Source organism: Dermacentor silvarum, chromosome 4 (assembly GCF_013339745.2).
Source record: "Dermacentor silvarum isolate Dsil-2018 chromosome 4, BIME_Dsil_1.4, whole genome shotgun sequence".
NCBI lineage: Eukaryota > Metazoa > Arthropoda > Arachnida > Ixodida > Ixodidae > Dermacentor > Dermacentor silvarum.
The window spans coordinates 223990762-224017136 of NC_051157.2; the positions used below are offsets into that span (position 1 = coordinate 223990762).

A 26375-nucleotide genomic window follows, 5' to 3' on the forward strand; every position below is an offset into this window, starting at 1 on the left:
GAGGGTACCACGAGGAGGTAGTTGGCTCGGAGAGGCGAAAAGTTCTTCTTTAGGAGAATGTCGTTTTGCAAGAAAAACGACGCCAATCCTCGCCTGAACACCTTCGGCACAGTGACGGTCTTGCCTTCTAGGTAGTCTACAAGGCTCCTTAGTTCCGGGTCGGCTCGCTGTTGTTCGGCGAATTCGTCGGCACTGATGGGTCCCAAGAAAGTGTCGTCATCCTGGTCGTCCTGTGGCGGCGGTTCGACGGGGGCGCGAGACAAGCAGTCGGCGTCAGAGTGCTTTCGGCCGGACTTGTAGACGACGGTGATGTCGAATGCTTGAAGTCTCAGACTCCATCGTGCGAGGCGACCTGAAGGATCCTTCAAGTTAGCTAGCCAACACAAGGCGTGGTGGTCGCTTACAACTTTGAAGGGCCTGCCATAGAGGTAGGGGCGAAACTTTGATGTAGCCCAGATGATGGCGAGGCACTCCTTTTCTGTTGTGGAATAATTTGATTCCGCCTTCGATAGCGACCGGCTAGCGTAACTTACAACCCTTTCTAGTCCGTCAGTCCGCTGCACAAGCACGGCGCCGAGTCCTACGCTGCTTGCGTCGGTGTGGACTTCGGTATCGGCGTTTTCGTCGAAATGCGCAAGAATGGGCGGCGATTGCAGGCGTCGCTTCAGTTCTTCAAATGCTTCGATTTGCGGCGTCTCCCACTTGAACTCGACGTCGGCCTTCGTGAGGTATGTCAGTGGCTCGGCGATCTGTGAAAAATCCTTGACGAAGCGCCTGTAATAGGCGCACAGGCCAAGAAATCTACGCACTGCCTTCTTGTCGGCGGGCGGAGGAAAGTCAGTGATGGCCGCCGTTTTCTGTGGGTCAGGGCACACTCCAGATTTGTTGATGACATGGCCCAAAAACAAGAGCTCCTCGTATGCGAAGCGGCACTTTTCTGGCTTCAACGCGAGTCCGGAGGTCTTGATAGCTTGAAGAACTGTTTCAAGGCGCCGGAGGTGTTCCTCGAAGCTTGAGGCAAACACAACGACGTCGTCCAAATAGACGAGGCAAGTCTGCCACTTCAAGCCTGCCAGTACTGTATCCATGACCCGTTGGAAAGTCGCAGGTGCCGAACAAAGACCAAACGGCATGACCTTGAACTCGAACAGTCCGTCTGGTGTTATAAAGGCAGTCTTCTCCCGGTCTCTCTCGTCGACTTCGATTTGCCAGTAGCCGGTTTTGAGGTCCATCGACGAAAAATACTTTGCGTTGTAGAGTCGATCCAAGGCGTCGTCAATCCGTGGGAGAGGGTATACGTCCTTCTTCGTGATTTTGTTGAGGCGACGATAATCGACGCAGAAACGTAGGGTTCCATCCTTCTTCTTCACTAACACCACGGGGGACGCCCACGGACTCTTGGACGGCTGGACGATGTCGTCGCGTAGCATTTCGTCGACTTGTTGCCTTATGGCCTCGCGTTCGCGCGCCGAAACTCGGTACGGGCTCTGACGGAGTGGGCGGACTTATTCGTCGGTTATGATGCGGTGCTTGGCGACCGGGGTTTGTCGAACTTTTGACGACGACGAGAAGCAGTCCTTGTATCGCAGGAGCAGAGCTTTTAGCTGTTCTTTCTTATGCCAAGGAAGGTTCTGATTGACGTCGAAAGTTTGTTCAAGTACTACAGTCTTCGTTGCAGGTGCACTAGAATCCGTGAAGGCAAAAGCACTGCCGGCTTGTACTATTTCCTCGATGTAGGCGACCGTTGTGCCTTTGTTAATGTGCTTGTATTCGTCGCTGAAGTTCGTGAGCATCACTCTTGCTTTGCCTTCACGTAGCTTAGCTATGCCTCTAGCGACGCAAATTTCACGATCGAGCAGTAAGTGATGATCGCCCTCGATGACGCCCTCCATATCTGCGGGCACTTCGGCACCGACGGAAATCATTACACTGGAGCGAGGCGGAACGGTGACTTGTTCTTCTAGCACATTCAAGGCATGGCAACTGATGTCTGTATCCGGTGGTATCGCGTTGTGCGTTCAAAGCGTTATTAACTTGGACCTTAATTCAATGACTGCACCATGTTGGTTTAGAAAGTCCATGTCTAGGATGACGTCCCTGGAGCAGTGCTGCATGATTACGAAGCTCGCCGGGTAAGTGCGATTGTTAACCGTGACTAAAAAAAATTAAATTATGGGGTTTTACGTGCCAAAACCACTTTCCGATTATGAGGCACGCCGTAGTGGGGGACTCCGGAAATTTTGACCACCTGGGGTTCTTTAACGTGCACCTAAATCTAAGTACACGGGTATTTTCGCATTTCACCCCCATCGAAATGCGGCCGCCGTGGCCGGGATTCGATCCCGCGACCTCGTGCTCAGCAGCCCAACACCATAGCCACTGAGCAACCACGGCGGGTCGCTTGTTAACCGTGACTCGCGCTGTGCAGATTCCAGCCGGCGTTATTAGGTGGCCTCCCGCGACTCGCGCTGTGTAGATTCCAGCCGGCGTTATTAGGTGGCCTCCCGCTGTCCGGATATCAGGTCCTTGCCAGGCCGTCCTCACCATCTTCAACTTGGCGGCGAACGGGCCACTGAAGACGGAATAGTCAGCTCCAGTGTCGACGAGAGCGGTGACGCTATGACCATCGATTACCACGTCTAAGTCGGTAGACCGTCGTCTGGCGTTGCGGTTAAGTCGTGGCGTCGGATCACGGCTACGTCGGCTTGCTTCGCTGCTGCTACGTCGCGTCGGTAGGTCTTCTTTCGGCGGCGAAGTGTTGTCGTCAAGGCTCTTACTAGGCGGTGTGCTGGTACCTCGTTGTGATGATGCGTGAGTTGTCGTCGTCGGTGGCGGCGGAGGATCTTCGGTATTGCGTCGTACAGCAACCGCACCTCCATCGGTTGCTGCCTTTAGTTTCCCGGATAGGGGCTCACGGACCGGCCCCGCGCTGGGCCAGTGTATGGTCGGCGCTGCGGCGACAGGTAACGTCCTGGTGACGGCGAGCGTGAGGGTCGTCGTGGTTGCCACTGGGCTCCGGCGAGGTAGTCAGCGATGTCGCGTGGTCGCTCGCCAAGCTGTGGACGTGGCGCGTTGACGGCGAACCCTCGTAGGCCCATCTCGCGGTATGGGCATCGGCGGTAGACATGGCCGACTTCCCCGCAGTGATAGCAGAGCGGGCGGTGGTCGGGGGCGCGCCAAATGTCCGTCTTCCGCTGGTAGCTGCGCTGGGCGATGGGTGGGCGTGCTGGCGGCGGCGGCGGTGGACGACGGAACTGCGGAGTTACGGGGCCCTGGCGCGAGCGCGGAGGGGCGCCTTGACGACGGGCGACGGCGGCGTAGGTCATCGCTTGCGGCTGTAGTTGAGGCGATGCCGGAACTTCTGGCACTTCCAGTGATCGCTGAACCTCTTCTTTAACTATGTCGGCGATTGAAGTCACCTGAGGCTGCGACCTTGGGAATAATTTCTGTAGTTCTTCCCGTACAACAGCTCTGATCGTCTCGTGCAGGTCGTCGGCGCCTAGAGCTTGAGCTTCGGCGTAGTTTGTCAGCGCACGGCGGTTGTATTGTCTGGCTCGCATTTCAAGCGTCTTCTCGATCGTTGTCGCCTCCGAAACAAATTCTGCCACAGTCTTGGGCGGGTTGCGCATCAATCCAGTGAATAGATGCTCTTTGACGCCCCGCATCAAAGCACAACGATAGCGGCGAACACAGTCGGCGATCGTCGAAAATCTGATCAGCGGCGAAACGCGTCGGCTTTTATACCTGAGTCATCGAAGGTTCTAGATTAATCCCTGATGCCCGCGTGTCTTCCAGAAAGTTCTAGACAATTCGCGTCAGTCATGCAATCAGATAACATAAGCGTCGGTGAAAACAGGCAATGGAAAGAAGCATCGATAACGTTCTAGAAACTTCCGATACAGGCGCGTCCTGCGCCGAGCGATAACGTTTAACATTTGTTAGCCGGTGGAAAGCGGCCACCGGTGAAAGATAAACATCTATACGTGTCAAAATATATCTCGTAAATATATATGTCTATGTACCCTTTGACTTAATTACCTAGAAATGCATTGGTAATTCACGCCACGCAGTTAATAAACCTGGTTTATTTCACTCTAATATTGTTTTCTTCGTTCATTGTCCCTGATCAATATCCACCAACAAGAAGCGCGTGTAAAATGACACGATATCAATAATAAATTTTTTTTTACGTAGCTTTCATGGTGCGGAGATAGCATTTACTTTTAGAAGACAGTGGTAAAAGCAGCAGTTCACCTGGCTAAAACTACATTTGGCACCGGCCGTCAAGAGTCATGGGCACACCGAAGCAACTAAACCATTTAAAAAATGTACTGCACAGAGGTTCTGCGAGAAAAACTGGGCGTCCGCCAGCGTCCGCGTAGCGAACGCGCGCTCGCTAGCAGACGACGCGCTTGACAAGGACAGCAAAATTGAAGACGTCGCGTTGTATAATCTATGCCTCAGCTATATATGCATGGCAAAATGGTGTAAACATAAATTTGCAGTTGAAATAAAGCGCTATTTTAAGAGCGTACTATGAGCAATCGGCCTCGGTGCCCGCAGCGAAAGTACGTTGAAAATGCCGCGGAGCGCGTCTTCGCCCCAATCCAGTTCGCTCGCAGCGCCCTCGCACTATTTTTCCACACGCGGCGCCTCAGCGGCAGAGCGCTGTTCGGCCCACTCGACCATTGTCTAGTACCACGGTACGGTCGGTGTAAGAAGTAGAGTGTACTAGATAATAGTCGAGTGGGCCGAACGGCGCTCTCCCGCTGAGGCGCCGCATGTGGAAAAATTTTGCGAGGGCGCTGCGAGCGAACTGAATTGGGGCGGAGACGCGCTCCGCGGCATATTCAACGCACTTTCGCTTCGGGCGCCGAGGCCGATTGCGCATAGTACGCTCTTAAAATAGTGCTTTATTTCAACTGCAAATTTATGTTTACACCATCTTGCCAAACATATATATTTGAGGCATGGATTATACAACGCGTCGTCTTCAGTTTTGCTGTCGTTGTCAAGCGCGTCGTCTGCTAGCGAGCGCGCGTTCGCTACGCGGACGCTGGCGGCGCCCAGTTTTTCTCGCAGAACGTCTGTGTAGTACATTTGTTTTTATGTTTTAGTTGCTTTGGTGCGCTCATGACTCTTGACGGCGGGTACAAAAGGTAGTTTCAGTCAAGTGAACCATTGTTTTTAACACTGTCTTCTAAAAGCAACTGGCATCTCTGCAACATGAAGCTACGTACGAAAATTTTATTATTGATAGCGTGTCATTTTACGCGCGCTTCTTCTCGGTGGATATTGATGAGGAACAATGATCGAAGAAAACAATATTAAAGTGAAATAAACCAGGTTTATTAGCTGCGTGGCGCGAAGAATGACCGATGTATTTCTACGTAATTAAATCAAAGGGTACATTGAGAATGGCACAAATGGTACAGTGAGAACTCCCGACCGTGCACGTTTGCATACGAAACACACGTATTAGTGAATACTGCACATAAAACTCTCATTCGCAGAAATAATATTCATAGCAGGCAATTAAAACTATATATATATATATATATATATATATATATATATATATATATATATATGAAAGTGTTATTGATATGCTGTACGACGCCGAACAGTCGTTTCCGTACGAATGTAACGCATAACCGCACTATTGCAGTCTCAAAGGTGCGAGACCGATGCAAGTGCGGACTGTTAATCCGAATGATTGTGCTGCCGGAGAGTTGTGGCTGTTGCCAGAGGCGCAGTTCCTGAGAAAATTAACGCAGGGGTGTTAATAAGACCGGCTAATAAGCTGCTAATAAACCCTGCTAGTAAGTGTAATAAGCTGTCATTCAATATAAATGTCCCGTTTTGGGGCAGCCTGTAAATCTGCTAACTTGATTCAGGCAAGGAAAACTTTTTTTTTTTTGACAGTCTCACCATCTTTGCAACCCATTAAAACTGGGTGCCCCATGTGGTACCACACTTATCTTCTTGAACGAACGCAGCAGATCTACACATATCTGTACGTGTATGTGAGGTATGCCGTTTCTCTAATTGCTTCATTATTGTCGTTATGATAGTGCGTCGATCGAATAACTGAAAGCAGCCGTTTATAATATACAAGCTGCTTAGTTAAGCGGACAGACATTTGGGAATGGCATTACATTTATGTAAGAAATATAGATAAGCGTAACATGTTTTTCTTGGAAATCAGACTCGAGAATAATTTATTTTGTTTACACTCCTAGCAAAAAGACGAAGAACGCAGCCACCTGTCTTTTTTTTTTTTTTTAGTTCAAACAAATTTGTGGGTTTTACGTGGCAAAACCACGATATGAGTATGAGGCACCCGGTTTGGATTTCCCCACCTGGGGCGTTTTAACGTGCACCTCAATAGAAGTACACGAGTGTTTTCCATTTGTTCCCATCGAATTCCGCGACGGATTGAACCCGCGAGCTCCAGTTTAGCAGCGCAACGCCGTATATCCGGGTGTTCGAAATTAAGGTTTAGGGGATTTTAAAAAATCTCCTGTGGCAGTTAGCACAATTCTCATTGATGAGCTGGGTTATTCGAAGAGGCGGACATTAGTAGCACGAGAATCGAAACACCTATTCAACTTATTAACAAAATTGATTAATGAACTTCTTAGTTAATTACTTTACGACACATATTGCAATTTACGAATTGTAGCCGGTGAGGTTGCAAAACGCATCCACTAGAAATGAATTGCCAGAATGACACCGACCGCGATAAATGACCCCGTACCCATTACTCCGCATTCTGTTACGCGAGTAAGGCGGAAACTTGAATAGAATGTTGCACTGCAGTTTTTTTTTTTTCAATAACAATGCTGCCCGTAAATCTGAATACCCGCCGCGGGGGCTCAGTTAGCTAAGGCGTTGCGCTGCTGAGGGCGAGTTCGCGGAATCGAATCGCGGCCGCGGCGGCCGCATTTCGATGGAGGCGAAATGCAAGAAGCCCGTGTGCTTGCGTTGTAGTGGACGTTAATGAACCCCAGGTGGTCAAAATTAATCCGGAGCCCTCCACTACGGTGTGCCTTATAATCAGAACTGGTTTTGGCACGTAAAAAAACCCAAATGAAGAAATAAATCTGAGTACAAGGTGCCGGATGGGGAAGATATGCTTTACTTGTTTCAAGCGGCAAGCAGGAAGGTTACATATGTTTCTCCGTTTGCGTTCCGCAAGACCTACTGATCGAAAACTGTATGCGCAACAATACACACGAGAGATACATGCTGCTTGAAGAACGAGAAAAATATTTGTTCTCCAAAGGGAACCGTACAATAACATAGTAGAATGAAAGCCGACACTGCGGCCGCAATGCACGGGCAATCACCGAGCGGCATTAAAAAATAAAATGAAGAGAAAGAAAGGCATTTGTGCTTAAGACATATATACATGTCATATTCGATTATGAACACCATTTGAGAGGTCTGAACGCAAATACCAGCGCGCGAAGTAGTGCGATTGACCCTGCCGAGCTGTATCGCCAGCAGTTTCCAACGGCGCGACCTTGATGCGGCCCAATCCATTTCGATCGCAGCGCCGCCACAGTATTTTTCCACGTCGGGCGCCTCACTGCAAAGCATGCGCCGCCCCAGCCGCTCGTCCCACTCGACCGTATTCTAGTACACTCTAGTAAGAAGATAGGTGTTCCGACGGCGCGCCCGCGCTGGGGCGAGAGAGCGGCCACTTCATGTGACCGGAAGTGAGCGCCGCCGCTAGGGGCGGCACGCGTTCAGGAGGCCTTGGAGAAGCGGCACAACAGTGGATAATTTACAACCTCCGTCAGCATTTAAACGCCAATAGCCAAAGATATGCAATTTTTCGTTATTTAGACGACAAATCCTGAGCAGGTAGAAGGTTTCATGCCACTTACAGTCAAAATACCGTCATTTCGAACACGAGAGAGACGCGTCGTCTGCTCGAGCAGACGGCGCGCTGCGCTTACCACTGCTCGCCGCGTCGGAGTCAATCGGAATGTCGGCAGAAATATAAAGGGACGTTCCTCCAACCAAGTAGAGTCGTTTTAAGCAGGCGAACGACATATATTCATCGAAATAAAGCAGCGCCAGCAAAGCGAGTAATAAAGTGGCCCCCAAAACAGGTGCTGCCCCTCGCGGCAGCGGCGTGCGTAGAGTCACACTAAGTGGCCGCGCCTCGCGCCGCCGTCGGATCACCTTTCTATTTTACACCGTGATTCAAAATAAGGCGATGGCAGCGTCGCCACATTTTCCGCGTTTATTTTTTTGCTTCACCCTCGGCCCTTTTAAGGCGTCCGTTGGACCCACTCTGTATAGGTCATTTTTTATAGGTCACTCTATCTTTGGCTATTTTGGGCTATCTTTATGGATTGCGTTTGTCTACTTTTGGGCTACTAGTGAGCCAGATTTTGGCGGGTTGTTCTGCGAACACCTGTCAACCCTGCAGTGGCAGTGGTTTATTCTATGGTGGCTGTACGGTGTAGGTGTTCTGTAGTTGTACCCATAGGGTTGTACCGTTTACTACGGTTGCGGCAGCGATCGCGCTTATCGCGCGAGGTAGGGCCAGTGCATTGGCAAGTGGCACTTTCACACTGATTAACGTTTTCGGTAGCCGTCGAATAAGGACAGGTATCGAAGTGCGCAGTTGAAAATGACTCGGCACGCCCGCAACTGCACCGCAGGAGCGGTGTACACATATCACGAGAAACAGAAGGACACACAGACTTGCGGCTATGGGACACAGCGAATGCGCCTCGGCAAGGATGCCGTCAAGGACTTCGACTGTTGCTGCTTGTCGTTGCAGCCGTGCCGGAATCCGGTCATCACGTGAGCTTCTCGTTTTTCTTTGGCACGGGGGAGCGTCAGGTTATGCTGGTCCCTGAGGATCGCTTGTCAAGTTGGATGCATGAATATTATGAGCACCCCGCTTGAAACATGGGGCCGTATTCTGAAACGTTCCACTTGGCGAAATTTGTTTTTGTTTTTTCGCTTTTCAGGCGCGCGATGATTGGCTGTTTTAGCAAAATTGGATGAGTTAATTGGCTGGTTGAGCCCGACGTCATTCAATTTTTCTCAACCAGCCAATCAGCGTGCGCCTGAAAGCGAAAAAATCAATTTCGCCGAAGAGGAACGTTTCAGAATGCGGCCCATGGTAGTGACAGACATGCTCTATGTTTGCTGCATTGTTGTACCTGAAATCACATGTGCTGTTATGTACAGAGGTCAACACTCATGTCTAGTATGACGGAACGTCGCGCTCGAGACTGCACGAGCGACATCTGCAGTTTGAAATAGGCCGCATCTGATCATGCGCGGCGCCAATCGTGCGCCGGCCTTGTGCTGTCAACGGTGTAGCGCAAGAACAAAAACAAACAAGCAACCAACCAAACAAACAAAAAACGCAGCGAATCATTCTCGGCGCCCAGTGCAAGCTATGCTTTAAGCTTATTCTTATTGACAATGTTCGCTCACGAAACGCAGAAGGAAATGCCTCTGCTTACTACTCATGGATGTTGTATTCACATTTGACAGCGTTCTTGAGGTACCTACATGTGTTGATTTCAATAAATCTCATAAGTTCAGGATATCTAGGCAGCATTTTTCTGTATGTGCGATCGAAACATACAATTGGCAATTAACGTTGGCGGGCTGACAACCAATAAACGATGAAAGTAGGTTTGTAAAATTCACTCCTAACAGACTGCAAGAAACACAATTCGTTATGAAAAATCTATGGCGCGATGCGCGAGGTATATGTGCGACGCAATGGCGGTATGACGATACCGTAAACTGAGAATAAGCCTGCAGTATAAGGGTGCCGAGCCGGGCGATTCCGCGCGTTTTTCTTTTTTGTCGGCGCTACACTGTTGACAGCGCTTCTGCCGGCCAAAGCAGTTGTTGCAGCCGCGGCGATAAACAAGGAGAGAAAATACTAGGCAGGAGCGTCATTGGCACCGTGCATGCTCAGATGGGGCCTATTTCAAACTGTAGATGTTCGTGCAGTCTCGAGCGCAGTCCCGAGCGTGTCTAAAGCGTTGTTCTAGACATGAGTGCTGACCTCTGTACTGTTATGTATGCGTTTTGTGTACTGCTTAGATACGGTGTTTGCACAAATACCTGACTCCTAGTTTTCCTTTTTATTGTGATAGCATTTATATGGACACTCCAAAGCGGATTTCTGCCGTTGTCGTCACCGTAGCCGTGAGGTTCCGTATGACGTCAACGGCGATGAAATTGTCGTGCTCCGGACGCTGTATGTGCGAGTAAAAGGGCGCGAGGTACGCGTGCTTTCACGGGGAACGAACGCATGTCGCAGAGCAAACGTGCGTTCTGCGCCTTGCTACGGTGGCTAGATAGGTAGGTGTGCCGACCGAGCGTAGTTCACCATTTCTCTGCATCATAACGCAGAAGTGGCGCTGCGGACAGTATAACGGTTAAGCTGCGCGCAACGTCGGCTGTGCTCTGTAGACGAGCAGCATGTTTGATGGTATCGCTGCCTCTGATTTTAGTTTTGAAGTACGCATTATATAATACCGTTTTCAGCAGTGTAAGCAAAGCCAGAATGTGTTATTGTCGTCTAGTCACAAAACACGATATGCTGAAGTCAATTTTCTAACTTGGCAATTGGTCACATTTATTGGTATAAACGCGGCGCTCCAGCCCATTGAATTTAAGACGTGGATGCATTTTTCCATGCATAAAACGATACTGCAATGGTTTTATACTGTGTATGGAAATGGGGTGTTTACGTGATATTTAGTCAGTTCTAATGTTTCAATTTCGAGAAATCCAGCTGTTGGTGTTTATTGCTGCGTCAGTTACGGTATTTAATCTGTTACGGGATGAATTGTGTAGGTAAGTGCATATGGTTCACTGTTTGGTTGCAATAAAAGAAAGCAATACGTCTTGGGCTAGATTCATGAATATATTTAGAAAAGCTCTAGCAACTTGAGTCAGCAGACGCACCAACATAAATAGCCTAGCGCCAGCAAGGTCGCAACGTTGGTCCACCACATCATAACATTATTCACAGCACGCGCCTCAGCTTCAGATGCTTCTTCTTCTCCCTGTTGCTTTCGCGCGCCATGTTCTTGCCCTTGACTTTACTTTCTTAAGTAAAGGCGTGTAATTGAATAGAACTTCACAACATCGTTTGTGAGCCCTTTCTTGTGCCGCTCACAGCCGATCACATTCGGAGGATTCATCTGCAGAAAGGATGCAAAGTCGGCGATACTGTTCCTTCGTAACTCAAACTGATGCACAGCGTGAAGGCGTCTTCTAGCGATGCTACCAGTTTGTTTAGTGCTTCAGAAGGGAGCAACAGCCCTGACCTACTCATTCTGTTGCATTCAGTAATGTCCCTGAGCAATCGGAGCACTTGGTTCTTTGCAGGAACTTCCTTGCTACATAGCCTGCTATATAGAATATAAGCCTAGAGTCACTTTTCTTTTCCCAGTAGCAGCGCAGCGGTGCTCGATGTTTTAGGCGCTGAGCCCCTCTTGTGTGGCTTGCAAATTTCTAATGTCAATCGAGGAGCTCATCGACGTACGCTTTTCGGTGTACCGCTTGCTCATAAACGTCGCCGATACTGAGCAAGCTACTGAGCAGCCTGGGGCGAACATTTCCTCTGTCAGGAGACCTTGCCAGATTCGTAAATTTCAGTACTCTTTCTCACAAATTTAGAGCCCGACTTACAGTTCAGAGCGAAGCAGTAAGTCTCTTTGGTGGAGCAATGCCGCTGCTAATCTCGCCGGTCATTTTTATGATCTGGAACATTCCACATCGCTTAGGAACTTGCAAACAGTACGAGAGACCCGGAGCTCTTCACCTTTGAAACTTACACGAACGGACGACATACAACTATTCCAATACAGGCTTTATTTTTTTTTGCTCGCCGCCTGCCACCTGTAGCAGACAACGAGCGCCAATTTTGTGTCATGATGCGGAGAAGCAGTGAACTACGCTCCGGACTGGCCGGTTGGCACACCTACCCATCTAGCCACTGTAGCCGTGCTCCTTGAAGGCTGCAGAATTAAGCGTCTCTTTCCTCCTTTACAAACACCATATATAGAGAGCAACCGCGACTTCTTCCGTCGCCCGAAAGGCTGTGGGGGGACGGGAGGGAGGGGAGGGGACGTTTAGCTGCAACACCAAATGCGTATTTATATAAAAACGTTGCGAGGGCGAGAAGGTGGGTAAGATTTCCGACGCTCGACGAGTGTCCCATTCTGATCTCGTCGAAAAAGTCCGGGTCACCCCCAGAGGCACCAGCAAGAGTCACGAACGCCGGCAAAACGCCGACGACATCGACAACAGTTCTGCGCGTTGCTGGTGCTGCTGCATGTCCAAGTTTATACAGCTGACAAAACTACTATCCTTACTCCGTATAGCTCTCTACTAATTTGCTATCGCAATTGATGCTTCGCCTTTCGGGTGAAACTGCACCTTGGGTGTATGCTTCTTGCCCTACACACTCTGTCCTGTGAAATAACTTTCACTTGTTGTCCGGGCCTTCGTCCATTCTCTACGGAAATGAAGTATGTGCCTGTTGTTAACCTTTAAGACCCACTGTTTGTGTTAACCCCTTACTGCATGTAGTTTTATTCACCACTGTTGTCCAAAGAAACGCATGGTTGCAAGTTTATGAGCGGGAATTGTTGCATATCGTACATGATACACCGTGCAGTTACAAGTATGCTTTACGACCTTGCAAAAACAGAATAGGTGAAAACCTGCAAAAAATATTGCAATCATGGATAGAACCAATCATAAAATCATTAGAACTTTGCTGTAATAAATAATGTATTTGTCGGAGCTTGATAACTTAACATTAAAGTTTTTTTGAAAATTTGATGACATTGCCGTTGATTGACTAAATTATAGCTTCAGTATCTAAGCCAGGTTCCTTATACTGGTGTTACATGGGACACTCTCAATGGGCCTAATCCAGATCGAATTTCTCAATTGCAGTTTTATTAGTTACCTGCATAGGGCATTACAGCAGGGAGGTTACAGACTTAACTAGGTACATGAACAAATTATTTCAATGCGTGGAAAAAAGCATTATTTGATGTGATGCATATAATGCTCGATTGCAAACTGTTCCAATCTCTAACAGTTCTTACAAAAAAGGAATAACGGAAAACGCCACCTCTACAAGTAAATTCTCTGACCTTCAAACAGTGGTCCCCTCGCTTAAGATATGTTGTGTGATGCCTGGATATATTGTTCGCGGTTTATGCCTCTTTTAGAATAATAAATGTCGGGGAAAAATTTTAATCTGATATGCCTTCTACGACCCTTCAGCTCTTGCTATTTAAGTGTATGTTTGCTTTCTGTCATGCTAAGCTGCTGGCTATAGTTACCAAGAACAAATCTAACGTCCCTATTCTGGAGTTTTTCTAATTTATTTGTAAGCTCAGATGTGTGTGGGTCCCAACAAACACATCCATATTCAAGTATTATATATACATGACTGAAATACAGCGGCGTTTTTGAGTTACTCTGTAAATGACTAAAATTGCGCCGCATGAATCCCAAAACTGATGCTGCCTTATTTCCAATATAGTAAACATGCTTGTTCCATCGTAAGTCAGAAGTAAAAAAAAAAGACGCCTAGATATTTAAATTCCTTGCTTATGCTTAGAGTGAAATCATGAATTCTATACCTATACGGATGATTAGCTCGTTTTCTTGTGAAGGTGACGTTAACAGTCTTATTTATATTTAATGACATATCCCAACGCACACACCAGTCTGCTATAGTATTTAAGTCAACTTGCAGGATTTGTGAATCGGAAATGGTATCTAGCACTCTATAAACAACACAATCATTGGCAAACATCCTGAATGAAGACTGTATAGGTACCGGGCGGCGCGCCGGCGATGTGCTGGCGAACGGCGCCGCGAGCGGCAGCTGTTGGAGCACTGGCATGTGAAGCAGACGACGGGACGAAGGCGCTCACGGTGCTTCCAGTGATTTCGCGCTGCGGGCTTTAAGGGCTGACGTAGCGGAAAATGCATTTTCGTGTGTTTACTTTTGAGAAAAGTCGTCACTTGTACGAAGCAGATCACATTCGTCGCACCAGGTATAGTATATAAAGCAGGAAATGAGTGTAAATTGCGATGCGAATGCACCACGCGAACAGAGCTCACTGCGACAAGCTACGACGTGGAACTCCAGTAGTTATAATCCAGATGGTATTTTGCTTGGCGCGTTAACATTGTCGCGTATTTAATCATGGAAATAGGCGAAGAACACAAAAATTATGGAAAAAAGGGGAGACGTGTCTCTCTTTTTCTGTTTCTTGAGCTGCTTCGCCGATCGTGCATTCGTCAGTGAGTTCCCGTACTCTGTTCGTCGTAATTGTTTTTATCGCTACAATGATTCGCCATTCTTAATGTCTTATAAACTAGCCCAATCTTTAGTCATGGTCCATTCCACACAGCTTAGCGCGACGAGAGCCGTCGGTGGGGGCGATTGTGAACACGCGGCTGTGTTTGCGTTCGCTGTCGATGCACAGCAAGCAGTCATGTACCGGACGCAACCAGAGTTGGAAAGCACGAGGAAGGAAAATATACCCTATAAAAGGAAAACTGATACACAAGATGGCAAACTGACGACTACAAATCATAGTGTTCGCGATTCGGTGCCCAAGCTCCGGAGCCGCTACACATGCGGAAGCGAAGACAGGCATTTCACATGAGACACGAAGCTCTTGCGTACGAACAGCTCTTTTATTATTGTTAGAACAACTAGACCATAGCAAAGCAGCGTCGGATACATACAGTCATCCACAAATGTTAGCGGACTACGGGATCTCAGAAAACGTTCAATTTCCGAGCAGCCTGTAACAGTAGTCGGTTAAACCAAGCATCAGGATGTTCACATATACTAGTAGAAGTTGTAAATGCGAATACTAGGCTGTGCAACTATTCAGCTTTTTCTCAGATCTTGTGTTTGGTAAAATTTTGTGGTTGACTGTACATATAGTGCTCAGTGATTGAAGCGCAATACTCGGAGCACGCGGCTGCCCCCGTTTTTTTTTTTTTTCACGCCACAGGTGAGCGCTAGGTGATCGCCGTGGGACCAAATGCAGTCATAATGCGTCACAAAGGTTCTCGCTTTCACTGTACACCACGATGCATCAGTTCGGTGTCCCCAACGCTTACATTAAGTGCAACAAGCGCTGGCGACCATGCGCTTCGCGTGTCTCGTTTCATTTGCTGAGCACTGTACGTGCTGTTGCCTACAGACCACCCATATAGTCTTTCCGCTTGAAAAACGCGATGCGCCATGAAAAACGATTGAATTGAGTGGCCTTAACCAGCTTCAGTCATGTTTGAGTAACTGTTCGTGCACGCAAAAACACAGCATGTTTGATCAGATTTAGTTTCACGCAGTGTTTCGGTAACGCAAAACAGAAAAAAACAACAACGGCGGAACATACTAAATCGGCGTGGCTAGCGGCAGCGCCTGCTGCGCTCGGTCCGGCCGTCACATGCCATTACATTCGACGCGCCTCCGCATGAAGGCGCCACCAGTCCAAACTCATCCCGCGCCCGGTGCCTATACCAATTGAAATATCATTAATGTACAACAAAAACAAAAGTGGTCCCAACACTTGGCCTTGGGGAACTGCCGACGTAACCGGTGAATATTGTGAAGATATACCGTTCAGAACAACAGCCTGTTTCTGCAATGACAAATATTCGGCAATCCACGCTATTATTTTGCCATTCAAGTTATAAGCTTTTAATTTGGGGAGTAAGAGATTGTGTGCGACTACATCGTATGCTTTACGGAAATCTAAGAAAACGCAGCCCACAACTGGTGGCTTATCAATTGCCGAGGCTAAATCATGAATAAACTTTACCATCTGTGTATTGCACGATAAACCACACGAGAAACCATGTTGGCTGGGGCTTAGGAGATTATGTTTGGTTCAATGGGGCCATAACGCAACTATATATTACATGCTCCATAATTTTGCAGGTTATACTAGATAAGGAAACGGGTCTGTAGCTCTGAACGAAGTTTTGCACACCACTCTTATGTATGGGCACGACTCCACCAACTTCCAATCATCAGGCATGTTGATTTGATTGAGGGACTTCTGGAACAACCGGGCGAAATAAAAGCATAACGCATCCGCACAATTCCTTATGATAGCGGCAGGAATGTCATCAGGGCCGCATGCGTTAGCCTGGTTCGCACCTTTTTATAATTTACGGATACCATCGACACAAAAGGTGACTTCCGGCATGCGGTCTATTTCAACAGGTAATTCAAACAGGGTTCGCACAGCCCCTTGAAATCCTTGAATATCCTTGATATTGACAGTATAAGTTCAAGGGCCCTTGAAACTACTTGAATACCCGTGGGCTCCTTGTAATCCTTGAAAATCCTGTGGGATTTGTTCCGCTAGAGGAAATTAACGATGTACCTCCGCAAGTCATGCTGATATTTAAGGCCCTTTCGCTGTGTTGACTAAAGGGCAACATCAGGAAGTTTCGGTTTTAAATCTCGCAGCCCCTACGTCGTCTGGCAACTAATATGCATTGGAAATCCAATCCAATGCGAGACATATCGCTCGCTCGGCTTGCGTATAGTGCCTAGAATATACTCTAGTGTGCCGTCCACCGAGAGTCTCCAACGCGGGACGGTGGCGCGGGCTGTGATGCCTGCCGCCGCGGGCCACCAGACGGCGATGCCTGTCGGCACCATGCTAAATCCTGCGGTGTTCGACTCGCGTTCGTTTGCGATGCGTTGATTGCTACGCGTCGATTGCAATGCTTAGTTCATTTCTCGCCTTGCTGCCGCTTTCGTTGCAGTCTTTTCTTATTGTGAGGGGGTTTTTTGCATCTATGTGTGCACTCGTCTGTCTAAAAAAACTTTGAACTGGTCGCGAAACCGCGATTTCCCAGATACGCGGAAAGAAACGGCTCATCTCATTACCCAGCGCGTCCGCAGACCCCGAACGTATTGCGGGTTGGGACAAGAACATAGGAGGCAGATCGCCGGGCAAATGGGGAGACTCGCGTCGTGTCTTGCCTGAAGTCCGCCCATGTCTCAGCTTGGTCTGGCACAGTCTCGAAGTGCAGCGCACCAAGCGGCCGGCGGCGGCAGGCATCACACTCGGTGCTACCGCGACACCCGCTCTCGGCACACTAGTATGTGTCTTTTAGGTACTGTAGTCGGGCCGTTTGTCGGCCTCGTGCGCGCCATTTCAGTGAAGTTCGCGTTTGCGTTGTGTGTTGACTTTGACAAGATGCCAGGCGGGAAGTGCAAGTTTCAGCCTGCGTGGCTGCAACATACGGGCTATCGTCACTGGGTGAGACCGGAACCAAGCGATCCTTATCGAGCAATGTGCGCATTATGTCAGAAGACGGTCGACATTGCAACGATGGGGGAATCTGCCTTGAAGAGCCACCAGAAAGGCGAAAGGCGACGAAGTTTCCGTCGAACAGCCAAAGAAAAAGAAGCGGAGATAACAGCTCTTGAAAGAGAAATTAATGCGAAAATAGGGCTCCTTTCCTAAGTCATGTGAGGAAATAAAATTACGCTAACACTCCTTGAATTCTGCCTTTTTGCATCCTTGAAATCCTTGAAATGTCCTTGAATTTCCAGCCAAATATTGTGTACGAACCCTGTTCAAAACAGACAGTACGTGACTCGTAGCCTTGACGGCAAGAACACAGATGAAAAATAACTGCTAAAAATTTCAACTTTACTCATTATCATGATAATTGTTTCATAATTTTTCAAAGAAGGTATCGATCCTTTGTCCTTGCCATTACGCATCACTTACCTCCAAAATTGTTTGGTATCCCTGACAAGAGTTTCTCTTAGATTAAAAAAAATACAAGTCCTTAGCGATGCCAAACTTTTGTCTAAATTCAATTTTTATTGCTTTCTGGAAGGCCAAATGCTCTGGCTAATTAAACGCCTTGTTTCTTTGATAATTTTGTTGCTGTCGTCGAACTAGGGCACGTAACACTGTGTTAAACCAGGGTTTGTCTCGAGCTCTCCTACTCGATATACCTCGTGATGGGACAAAGTTCAAAACGTATTCCACAGTTCGATATTATCGGCAGCCTTACTTTAAAAAAAAAATCGATTCACTATCGGGAAATGTCATTGGGATACTATTATGGACAAGAAGAAACACCCCTCCGCCACGTGCAACAGCGGTCTCGACGAAACGTGCCAGGAAATACTTCAGTGTTTGTGATAGTTGAGTCAAGATTCTGTTCCCAACACAATGTTCAGTTGGATGGTACGAAGAAAAAAATGAAAATCATCAAATTTATTTTTTACACTGCGGCAGTTGACTAACAAAATGCTGACATCGCAGAATTAGCAGTACTTTGTCATTGCTCCTGTACAACGCCGGCGCTTTACTGTCCCATTGAAAGTGCCTGCTCCCCAAGTGAAGCGTATCAAATTTCAGAACTGGTTTCAAGCCTTCTTTGCTATTTTTTTTGGCATACGCTCATAATTTCTTTGGCTTATCACGGACAGTACGGGAAAAGTCTTCAGATATAGCAACGTTCAATCCCTTGAGCTTGAATGCTTTTGCAAGCACGGCTTGGCGGGCTTTAAAAGAATTGAAGCGAACAATGATGGGCCAATTTTTTTTTTGCAGAATTTACCCAGCCTGTGTACACATTCAACAGCTAATGAAGATAATTCAAGTTTCGCAGTGCACTGACTTATAATGAGTTTCTCAGACTGGGCTGCCGTCTCATTGGCATTAGAATCCGACAAGCCATAAAAAAGCAAATTATTGCGCCTCTCACGACTTTCCAAGTCGTCCATTTTTTTAATCATGCTTTCCAAAGCATCATGATCGTGTCGCTGCTGATCTTTAACGTTAGCTAAGGTTATTTCAATTGTATCGATCTTTTTTAACTTAGTTTCTTACGACAGAAGCCGAGCTTTTATGTCGGTAACATCTCTGGTGAACTGCAATAACTTAGAAAGTATTGCACTTTGACCATGTTCCTGGGTTTGTTCAGCAGTTGGTGGACCTGGGTTACGCTCAATATCACTGCCACAAAGCAGAAAATTAAGTAGATAAAATGCCGGGCTACGAAAAAGTGAAAAATGCCTCTTGACATGCGCATGATTTTGCAACACAGAACCACGTCGCCGGCAGAAAAAGTAAGATAAAAGCATTTGGGGTGGAACCGGCAAAATGTAGCGTGACACCTTCGAAGGGTAAAAGGAGCCAACCTGTGTGAGCAGTAGAAAACTTGTAAAGGTCATCGCCATCTCACCGGTTCCACAACCCATTGTCACGGTGATGTTGTAGCTGACAGCGTTGACGCCCACCTGGCAGTGTTGCCACCTTGGAATCGTAAAATGTTAAAGTCAGCAGCGGCGGGAACTCTTGCCCCCAGGCCGTCCCTTGCCATCTGCCCCATGGCACTCTCAGCCACTAAGGGTTCACGCTTCCCTGGCCATGCGGCCGGCGAGTACCACGGCTGTCACCAGCCCTGGCTTAATGAATGCCGTTCACGCTCCCTTGGCCACTGGTCGGGCTGGCGCAAGTACTGCGGCCACTTCCGCTGCCTCAGTGTGCACGGATTCCACCCCTGCCTCAACGGGTGGCTCATCTGACAGCTTGACAGACGTCATGCGAGCCATCTCGCTGCGTTCTCAGCAGCTGAACTAGATCTTTTCAGCCACCCGTGGTTTCCCGCCTGCAACCTTACCATCACCAGCTGCCTCAGAACAGTTCCCCAGATTTCAGAATGACCCCATTCTGTGGATGCAAGCAGCCAAAGAGCTCGGCGCTCGCCATGCTTGGCCCAACAACTCGATATGGCTGGTTGCAGTGGGGTGGCTTCGAGGTGGTGCCAAGGCGGGAGACAACTACGAAGGTCACAAGTACCGGTCCGGGGCAGAATGGAGCGCAGCTTTGATGGCTGTTTTCCACCTGCTCACGTATGCCTGCGACGAGCCTGACCAGCACTTCTCGGCGGCCTCTCTGAGGTACACCACCCGAGTGGTGCCCAGCAATGCCTGGACGGAGAGGTCCGCAGATGGTGGGAAGGGCACGACTACCACCGCTCCCGTGTCATCCCACCACCGGGCGGCGAATCACTAGCCAGCACCAATGGCTTCACCACGGCTCGTAAACGCGCAACACACTGCTACTTTCACATGGCAGTGTACGCCAGCTGAGCTGCACCGACAAATTAAGCCCCAAAACCACTATACATCCTTGGTGGAATGTGGCAGCAGTGAATGTTTGAATTGATGTCCAGTGAATGTGCCTCAAAAACACGTGCAGTGAACTCAATCTTACCGGCCTGAGGCGAGGTGTCAACTGAGAAGAGGTAGGGTTGGCTCGAAGCGCCCCCACTCGGCGAATGGGGCAACCAGCCTTCAAGAATGCAACCTATTGTTCCCTCGCCATTGAAAGAGCGTCCTGCATCGTCCGCATCAGCCTGGCTGTGGCTAGAGGCTCCAGCATATCAAACACACTACTATACGCATAGAGCACCCACCTACAGAGGCACCACTGATGGCCACTTGGCAGAAGCTTGTGAAAGTATGTTCAGGATCCAGTAGAAGACAACACTTTGCAGCAAGGGTGGCTTAAGGAGGTATGTGGGGCTAAAATCGAGACTTTCGTCAGATAGGCGCATTTTCTAATTTTGTTTATTTTGCATTCTTAGACGTACAGAGAACCTCATCACTAAGTTTGGTTGCAATCTGCGCCATAGAAAAGAAGAAAATTAATTCTCTTCTCGTGACGGTGGAATGCGCTTGCTGTCGAGAGCATCCACGAATGCTGTATTCAAGACGCAGCCTCAGAGTGGGCAAGAAACCGAACACGTAGTGAATGCCCATGCTTACTTTTCGCACATTTTAATCATAGGAGGCTTTCCATCGAGAGTACAGCAGACTGAAAAGCAAAAGCTGAAAAAACACGAACATAATTCTGGCTGCAGCGCCCTTTTCTGCGAGCAGAGACAAGGGCGTTGGACTGCTCTAAACCTGAAAAAGAAATTGCCAGAGAGCAGGTTCGAATTGAAAAGGAGGGCACAATGTTGGGAGCAGGGCACATTGATTAATTATTTTTGGTCTTAAAATAAAATAGCGTGTTCTGAAATCTTTGAGCTCATTTTTCTCAGTTCGCACTTTTTGGCCAAGCAAAACCTTTAGGAAAACTATCATTTCCAAACTGTTTTGCCAAAACCTGCTTTCGAAGCAATTTCTAGGTTAGAATTTTGTCAGGAACAAGGTTAAGTGCTTTTTAAATTTCGCAATTTTTATGAACTCAAAAAAATATTGCATATCGGACATATTATGACAACAACAAAAATTGAACTTAGACTCAAAGGGATGGCCTTGTCACAGAAATGTAATGATAAACACGCGACTGGCCTTATCCTGCACTATACCCCCCTAGCAAGTATCTAACAAAAACAGTCGGTGTGTCTTCATGATTTCTGAAATTATTGTTTTCCTAAGGTGCCATACCTAATTGGTCTGTATGACACACATAACTTCTTTCCTTTTTTACCTGTATTAGTGAAATGTTGAACATATTCCTAAAAAAGGAAGGTACATAAACCTGTAAATTTTTATAAATATCTGTGCAATGGTTCAAAGGGTAATTTTCATCCCTGTGTCCCCCCTTAACTTTGCAGCTATGATTTCCTCTTCGTTTGGGTCTCTCACCGCTCTTCAGCAGCGACGGCTACAGTAAAGGCATGGGCCTTTTCTGGCGAATGGCCAGACCTGGCGAATTGGCTTTACTGGCGAATGGGCCAGACCCAGTCCGCATACGTTCCAGGCATATGCCACATGGAGAAGTGTAGCGAAGCCTAGTTTATGTGAAATGGAGCTCATGTTGTGTAGCCACTTCATCAGTGTGATGTCTAGACCGTTTTTTATGCATTAGCATTAGGAGTGTCAAAGTGAGAAAAAGCTTGTGCCTGAGCTGTGGGAAGCCGGTCACATGGTAGAGGTTGAGGGGGTGTAGGAGAGCTTAGCAGAGCATGTGTGTATACTGGCACGACAGGTTGGGAGAGTCCTTGTCATGGCATACATTGCAGAGCAATGGGAGGCACTGCTGTCCAGCTCGGCCCTCGACGACCAGCTCAAGCTGATCCAGAAGATGGCAAGAGCCAGCGGAGCCCTGGACTAGGGGCCCCGACCATTAGCGATGCCCCATTGGGGCAAGACAAAACTATCTTTGGATTAAAGTTTATCTATCTATCTATCATGGCATACCGGGTGGCTTAGTCAGTTGCAACCACGGAGTAAGATAAACAGGAGCACCGACTCTGCTGCTGTGCAACGCATTCGCTCGGGGCAGACCGTGCAACGCGGACGCCGGGGGTCTAGCTCTTTCCTTTGCTCTCTCCTTCTGCTCCTCTTTACGCTTTCGCACATCCTTTCTCCTTCCCTTCTGCTGCCAGCCGACTATTCTCATCGCGTAGCGCCATCTGCGTGGAAACCACTCAACAGCTTGCTTCCATGTGCGCATGTGCCGAGTGGTGGAGGCCGGCGGCGTGAAATGGGCAATGTGGCACGTGTAGAGCGTGTCGTCTGCTAGAAACGCAGGCCCTCAGCTATGGTACCGCCGCTGCCTCAATTTAACAGCAATCAAACAAAACTATATGCACACAGGTAATAAAAGTGCAAATAAACATATGGTACCACTTTTTCTGCACGTATGTGAAACATTTTTACATGTGTTTAGAGGAAAGAGATGATAAATAATGCTGTAGGAAAAGACACAACACAAGTATACTTGTTTTTCACGCCTGAACATCTGCGAGGGTGTGAAGGTTTAGATTTTTCGTGTTCCACACTTTGTTTACCATGTCTGCAGTATGTTTATTCATGCCTGACGAAATGAGGTATCTTCATAGTTGTGCATGAAGAGACTGAGCAACAGGACAGGAAACGATTCAGTGTTTTGTTCCCGGCTGTAAATCTGGGTATGGCACAGGACGTGAGAAGTTTTCGCTCTTCGTGGTTCCATCTGATCTTCAGCTACTGCACCACTGGCGACAAAAAATTTCGGAAAGTAAGCGATCGCTTGAAGCAAAGGACAAAATATGTGTGCGACACTTCGAGAAGCACCTAATTTTTTATAGGAACTTCAGCGAACACAAAGGTGATGTCCTACTAGATGTAAAGAAAGTGCCTTGACTTGGAAAGGGAGCTATTCCTTCAATTTTTGAGGAAGCCTGGCGCAACTCAATGATGCTGAATTCCAGGAGGAACCAGAAGACGCCGATGCGCAAGTACGGAAAGAGCTCAATTTGTCTGCAACTACACACTATGTAGGTGTTTTCCTCATCAGATACATGCCGTACTGAAAGTTCTCAGCCTTGCCTTCGAGAAGATTCCCCCGGTAATGGAGACACATAATCTCAGCTTCTGTTATGAAATCATAAGCAGAAAACACTAGCAGGAATTGTGCATTATTATGTTTTAATGAGAATGTGGCAATTTTGCTAGCAAGAGAACCAAGCGACACAAAAAGCATCACGAGAAATAAAGAAGCAAGCAATCATCTTTGAACTTGATGGGTGCTCAGATAAAAAGAGCGATAAGCATCGCCTATACATTAAAAGCTTCGTTTTGCTGTCGTGTCATTGCTTGAGACCGCATGAACTGGCCTTCTATCTCCTTCCCCAGGGGCGTAGCCAGAGGGGGGGGGGGGGTTGAACCTCCCCCCCCCCCCCCGAAATTTTTTTCGCAACCTCAACCCCCCCCCCACTTACCCACCCTTTGTTCTCGTCGCTTCGCGCTGGCATAATTCAAGAAGCCGGTGCTACTATCACAATTTCATTCCTGGGCGCTTCCGTTAGGGTTGGTAATTTACAGCGAATCATGTCTGCATATGGAAAAAACTGTCACGGTGTTTGTCAAGGCTTTGACACTCTGTGAAGTTTTGGGCGAGAATGTGGCGGCCGCATTCTGAAGCAACAAATGCGCAACAAATGTGGCAGCTGCATTTTAGATGATAGCAAAAGCGTTCGAGGCCCGCTTACTTAGATTTAGGTGCACGTTAAAGACCCCAGGTGGTCGAAATCTCCGGTATACATTTCCACCGCTTCCCTTCATGTGCCGGTTAGGCCGCGCTCGCGCAGGATCTTAGGCTACGTTCACACTTGGTCTCAAAGCTGTCGGAAGCGGCAAAATCATGCAAAAACCCGCCCGCCTAGGCGGCAAAACAGGCAGAAAAACAGGCTGCGAGCCAAATCGGTCTCGGGCCGATTTTTTCGCCATGGCGTAGCAGAAACGCGGCAGAAAGTCGTTCTGCTTCACTGGAAGCTACACTAGCATGTGAACAACCGGTCGTAAAATTGAACAAGGCCCCAAAAGTGTAGGCTGTAATGCTGATCGACGCAATCAAGAACCAGCCCTTGCTCTACGACAAGAGTGGCACTAAAACGTACTGTCAGCAATACTCGCGGTAGTATTCAATGTCGCGCTACCGGAGGTGCGGCAACGAAGCCTTGGCGTGACCCAACTTCTCGCGCTTTTGCAAAGCCAGACGAACCCACCACCGCCGTTTCCGAGGTGTCCGTGTCTTCCGTTTATTCATTGTACATTTCTAGAAAAGAAGTAGGTAGAAGCATAAAAGCCATTTCTTCTTCCACTTCCACGGCAGACAATCGTTAGGCAGATTCCTCGTTGGCGCTCCATAATTCTCCTCGCACGTGTACGGTATGTTGCAGAAGTCGCGGTGTGCTTTTCTCGTCGCGACGATAGATTAGGAGCGTAGGTCTCACGTAGGACGCGCAGGGCTTTGGCGAGTCCCAACTCAAGGGCCAGCCCGGGTTTTAGCTGTGGTGTTCCCGTTGCCCCTTTGGTGTCCTGGAGGCGCCGACAATACGAAATGATGAAATGTTATTTGTAACTTGAACTTGTAACTTGTACTTGAACTTGAAACTTGTAAATAAAAGCTATTAAAGAAATATTATCACGCCTAGGCACCAACCTGTGACTCAGCGCTATTGCGCCCGTGTGAGGAGAATTACGGAACGCCGAGGAATTTACCGAAGGTCGCAGATGACACGCGAAGTTGCGTAAAATGATCACTTTTGATGACGGTACGTGTGTCAAAGAATGAACATACCGCTCGAAATAATGCGATAATGAGCGCCACCACGCCGACAACGTATGCAGACGAGATGGATCTCTACGAAAACGGCAGTGGCGGCCGCGGCGGTAGCAAAACAAATGTGAACAACTTGGACAGGCGCGGAAAAAATTTTCCGCGCCTTCACCTCCGCTTGCCGCTTCCCAAGTGTGAACGTAGGCTTAGCCTGCGCGAGAAATGTCTCTTGTTTGCGATTGCGCCCCTACGGAAGGCTGGTAATTACTGTTGTGTTGTTGAATCCCAAACCAGCAATTACGGAAGGCTGGTAGTTGCTGTTTTGTTGTGGAATCCCAAACCAGCAATGTACACACGAAGGGGTTGATGACAGCAGTGAAATTCCACCGACTCGCAACAGAATGCACGAAACAGACAGCCGACAAGCGTGAATTACTGCTGTGCGCAGTACAGCGTAAGTAAACTCTTGTTGCAGGTGCTGACAGTTCTCGTCGGAGTTCACGCGTCCTGAGAAATTGATTATGTGCACTATGCACTGCACAAGACCGGAGTTCATTCCTGCATCACTAGTACACCAATCAGTCGAGATTCTGTGAGGTACAAGGCCACTTCCTGTTTGCACCGGCGTAAGTGAAGCAGAAATGAGTTGCACGCACTACTTAAAATGCGTACACATGCCATATCAATGCTGTGCGGTGAAATATTCTGTACAATTCTGAATCTGGTGACGTAAAGGCAAATGACGGCTGCACGCTCGCACACAGCGGAAGACACAGCGGCCCATGCACTTGCCGCAGGAAATGTAACCCTCTCGTATGAGGGCGCAGGGTGACTAAAGCTTCGAAAAAAAAAAAAGCATTATGCGTTCTTGCGCGTATTTAAGTTGTCTAGTGCGAAGACGCAGCGAACAAGCTATTGCTATGGGAGTAGGCATAGCCTGGTCACACGTGCATTTTCACGCGTATAGCCGTCCTTGAGTTGTGAAATGCACTTTGCCCCGACGAGGACGACGGCATCTACGCTTAACGGAAATTAACAATTAATGATGTCTTCTCCAATCGCACGGGTCGTCTCAATGATGCGTTTTCGAAGACTGGTCCATTCAGTGGCGCGATGAGAGTCCGTTGCTCCAAACGCCCATTGTACGTACTGACTGTATTTACTAAGCTTACTTTACTTTTTACTTAATTTCATCACAAGCACACGCACACGCGAGGGGGGGGGGGCGGTCCCATGTCTTGGATATACATGTGTAGAGTCTGCTTAAACTACCGATAT

General features: G+C 48.1%; 1 protein-coding gene across 1 annotated transcript in view; it reads left to right on the forward strand.

Moving 5' to 3' along the window:
• Positions 1-8404: 8404 nt before the first annotated feature.
• LOC119451004 (nitric oxide synthase-interacting protein-like) overlaps positions 8405-26375 on the forward strand; it is a 175950-nt gene continuing 157979 nt past the window's right edge. Inside the window, exon 1 of the mRNA XM_037714442.2 lies at positions 8405-8826. Within this exon, the coding sequence (XP_037570370.1) occupies positions 8651-8826 (176 nt within the window). The 5' untranslated portion in view covers positions 8405-8650. The remainder of the gene's footprint in view (positions 8827-26375) is intronic.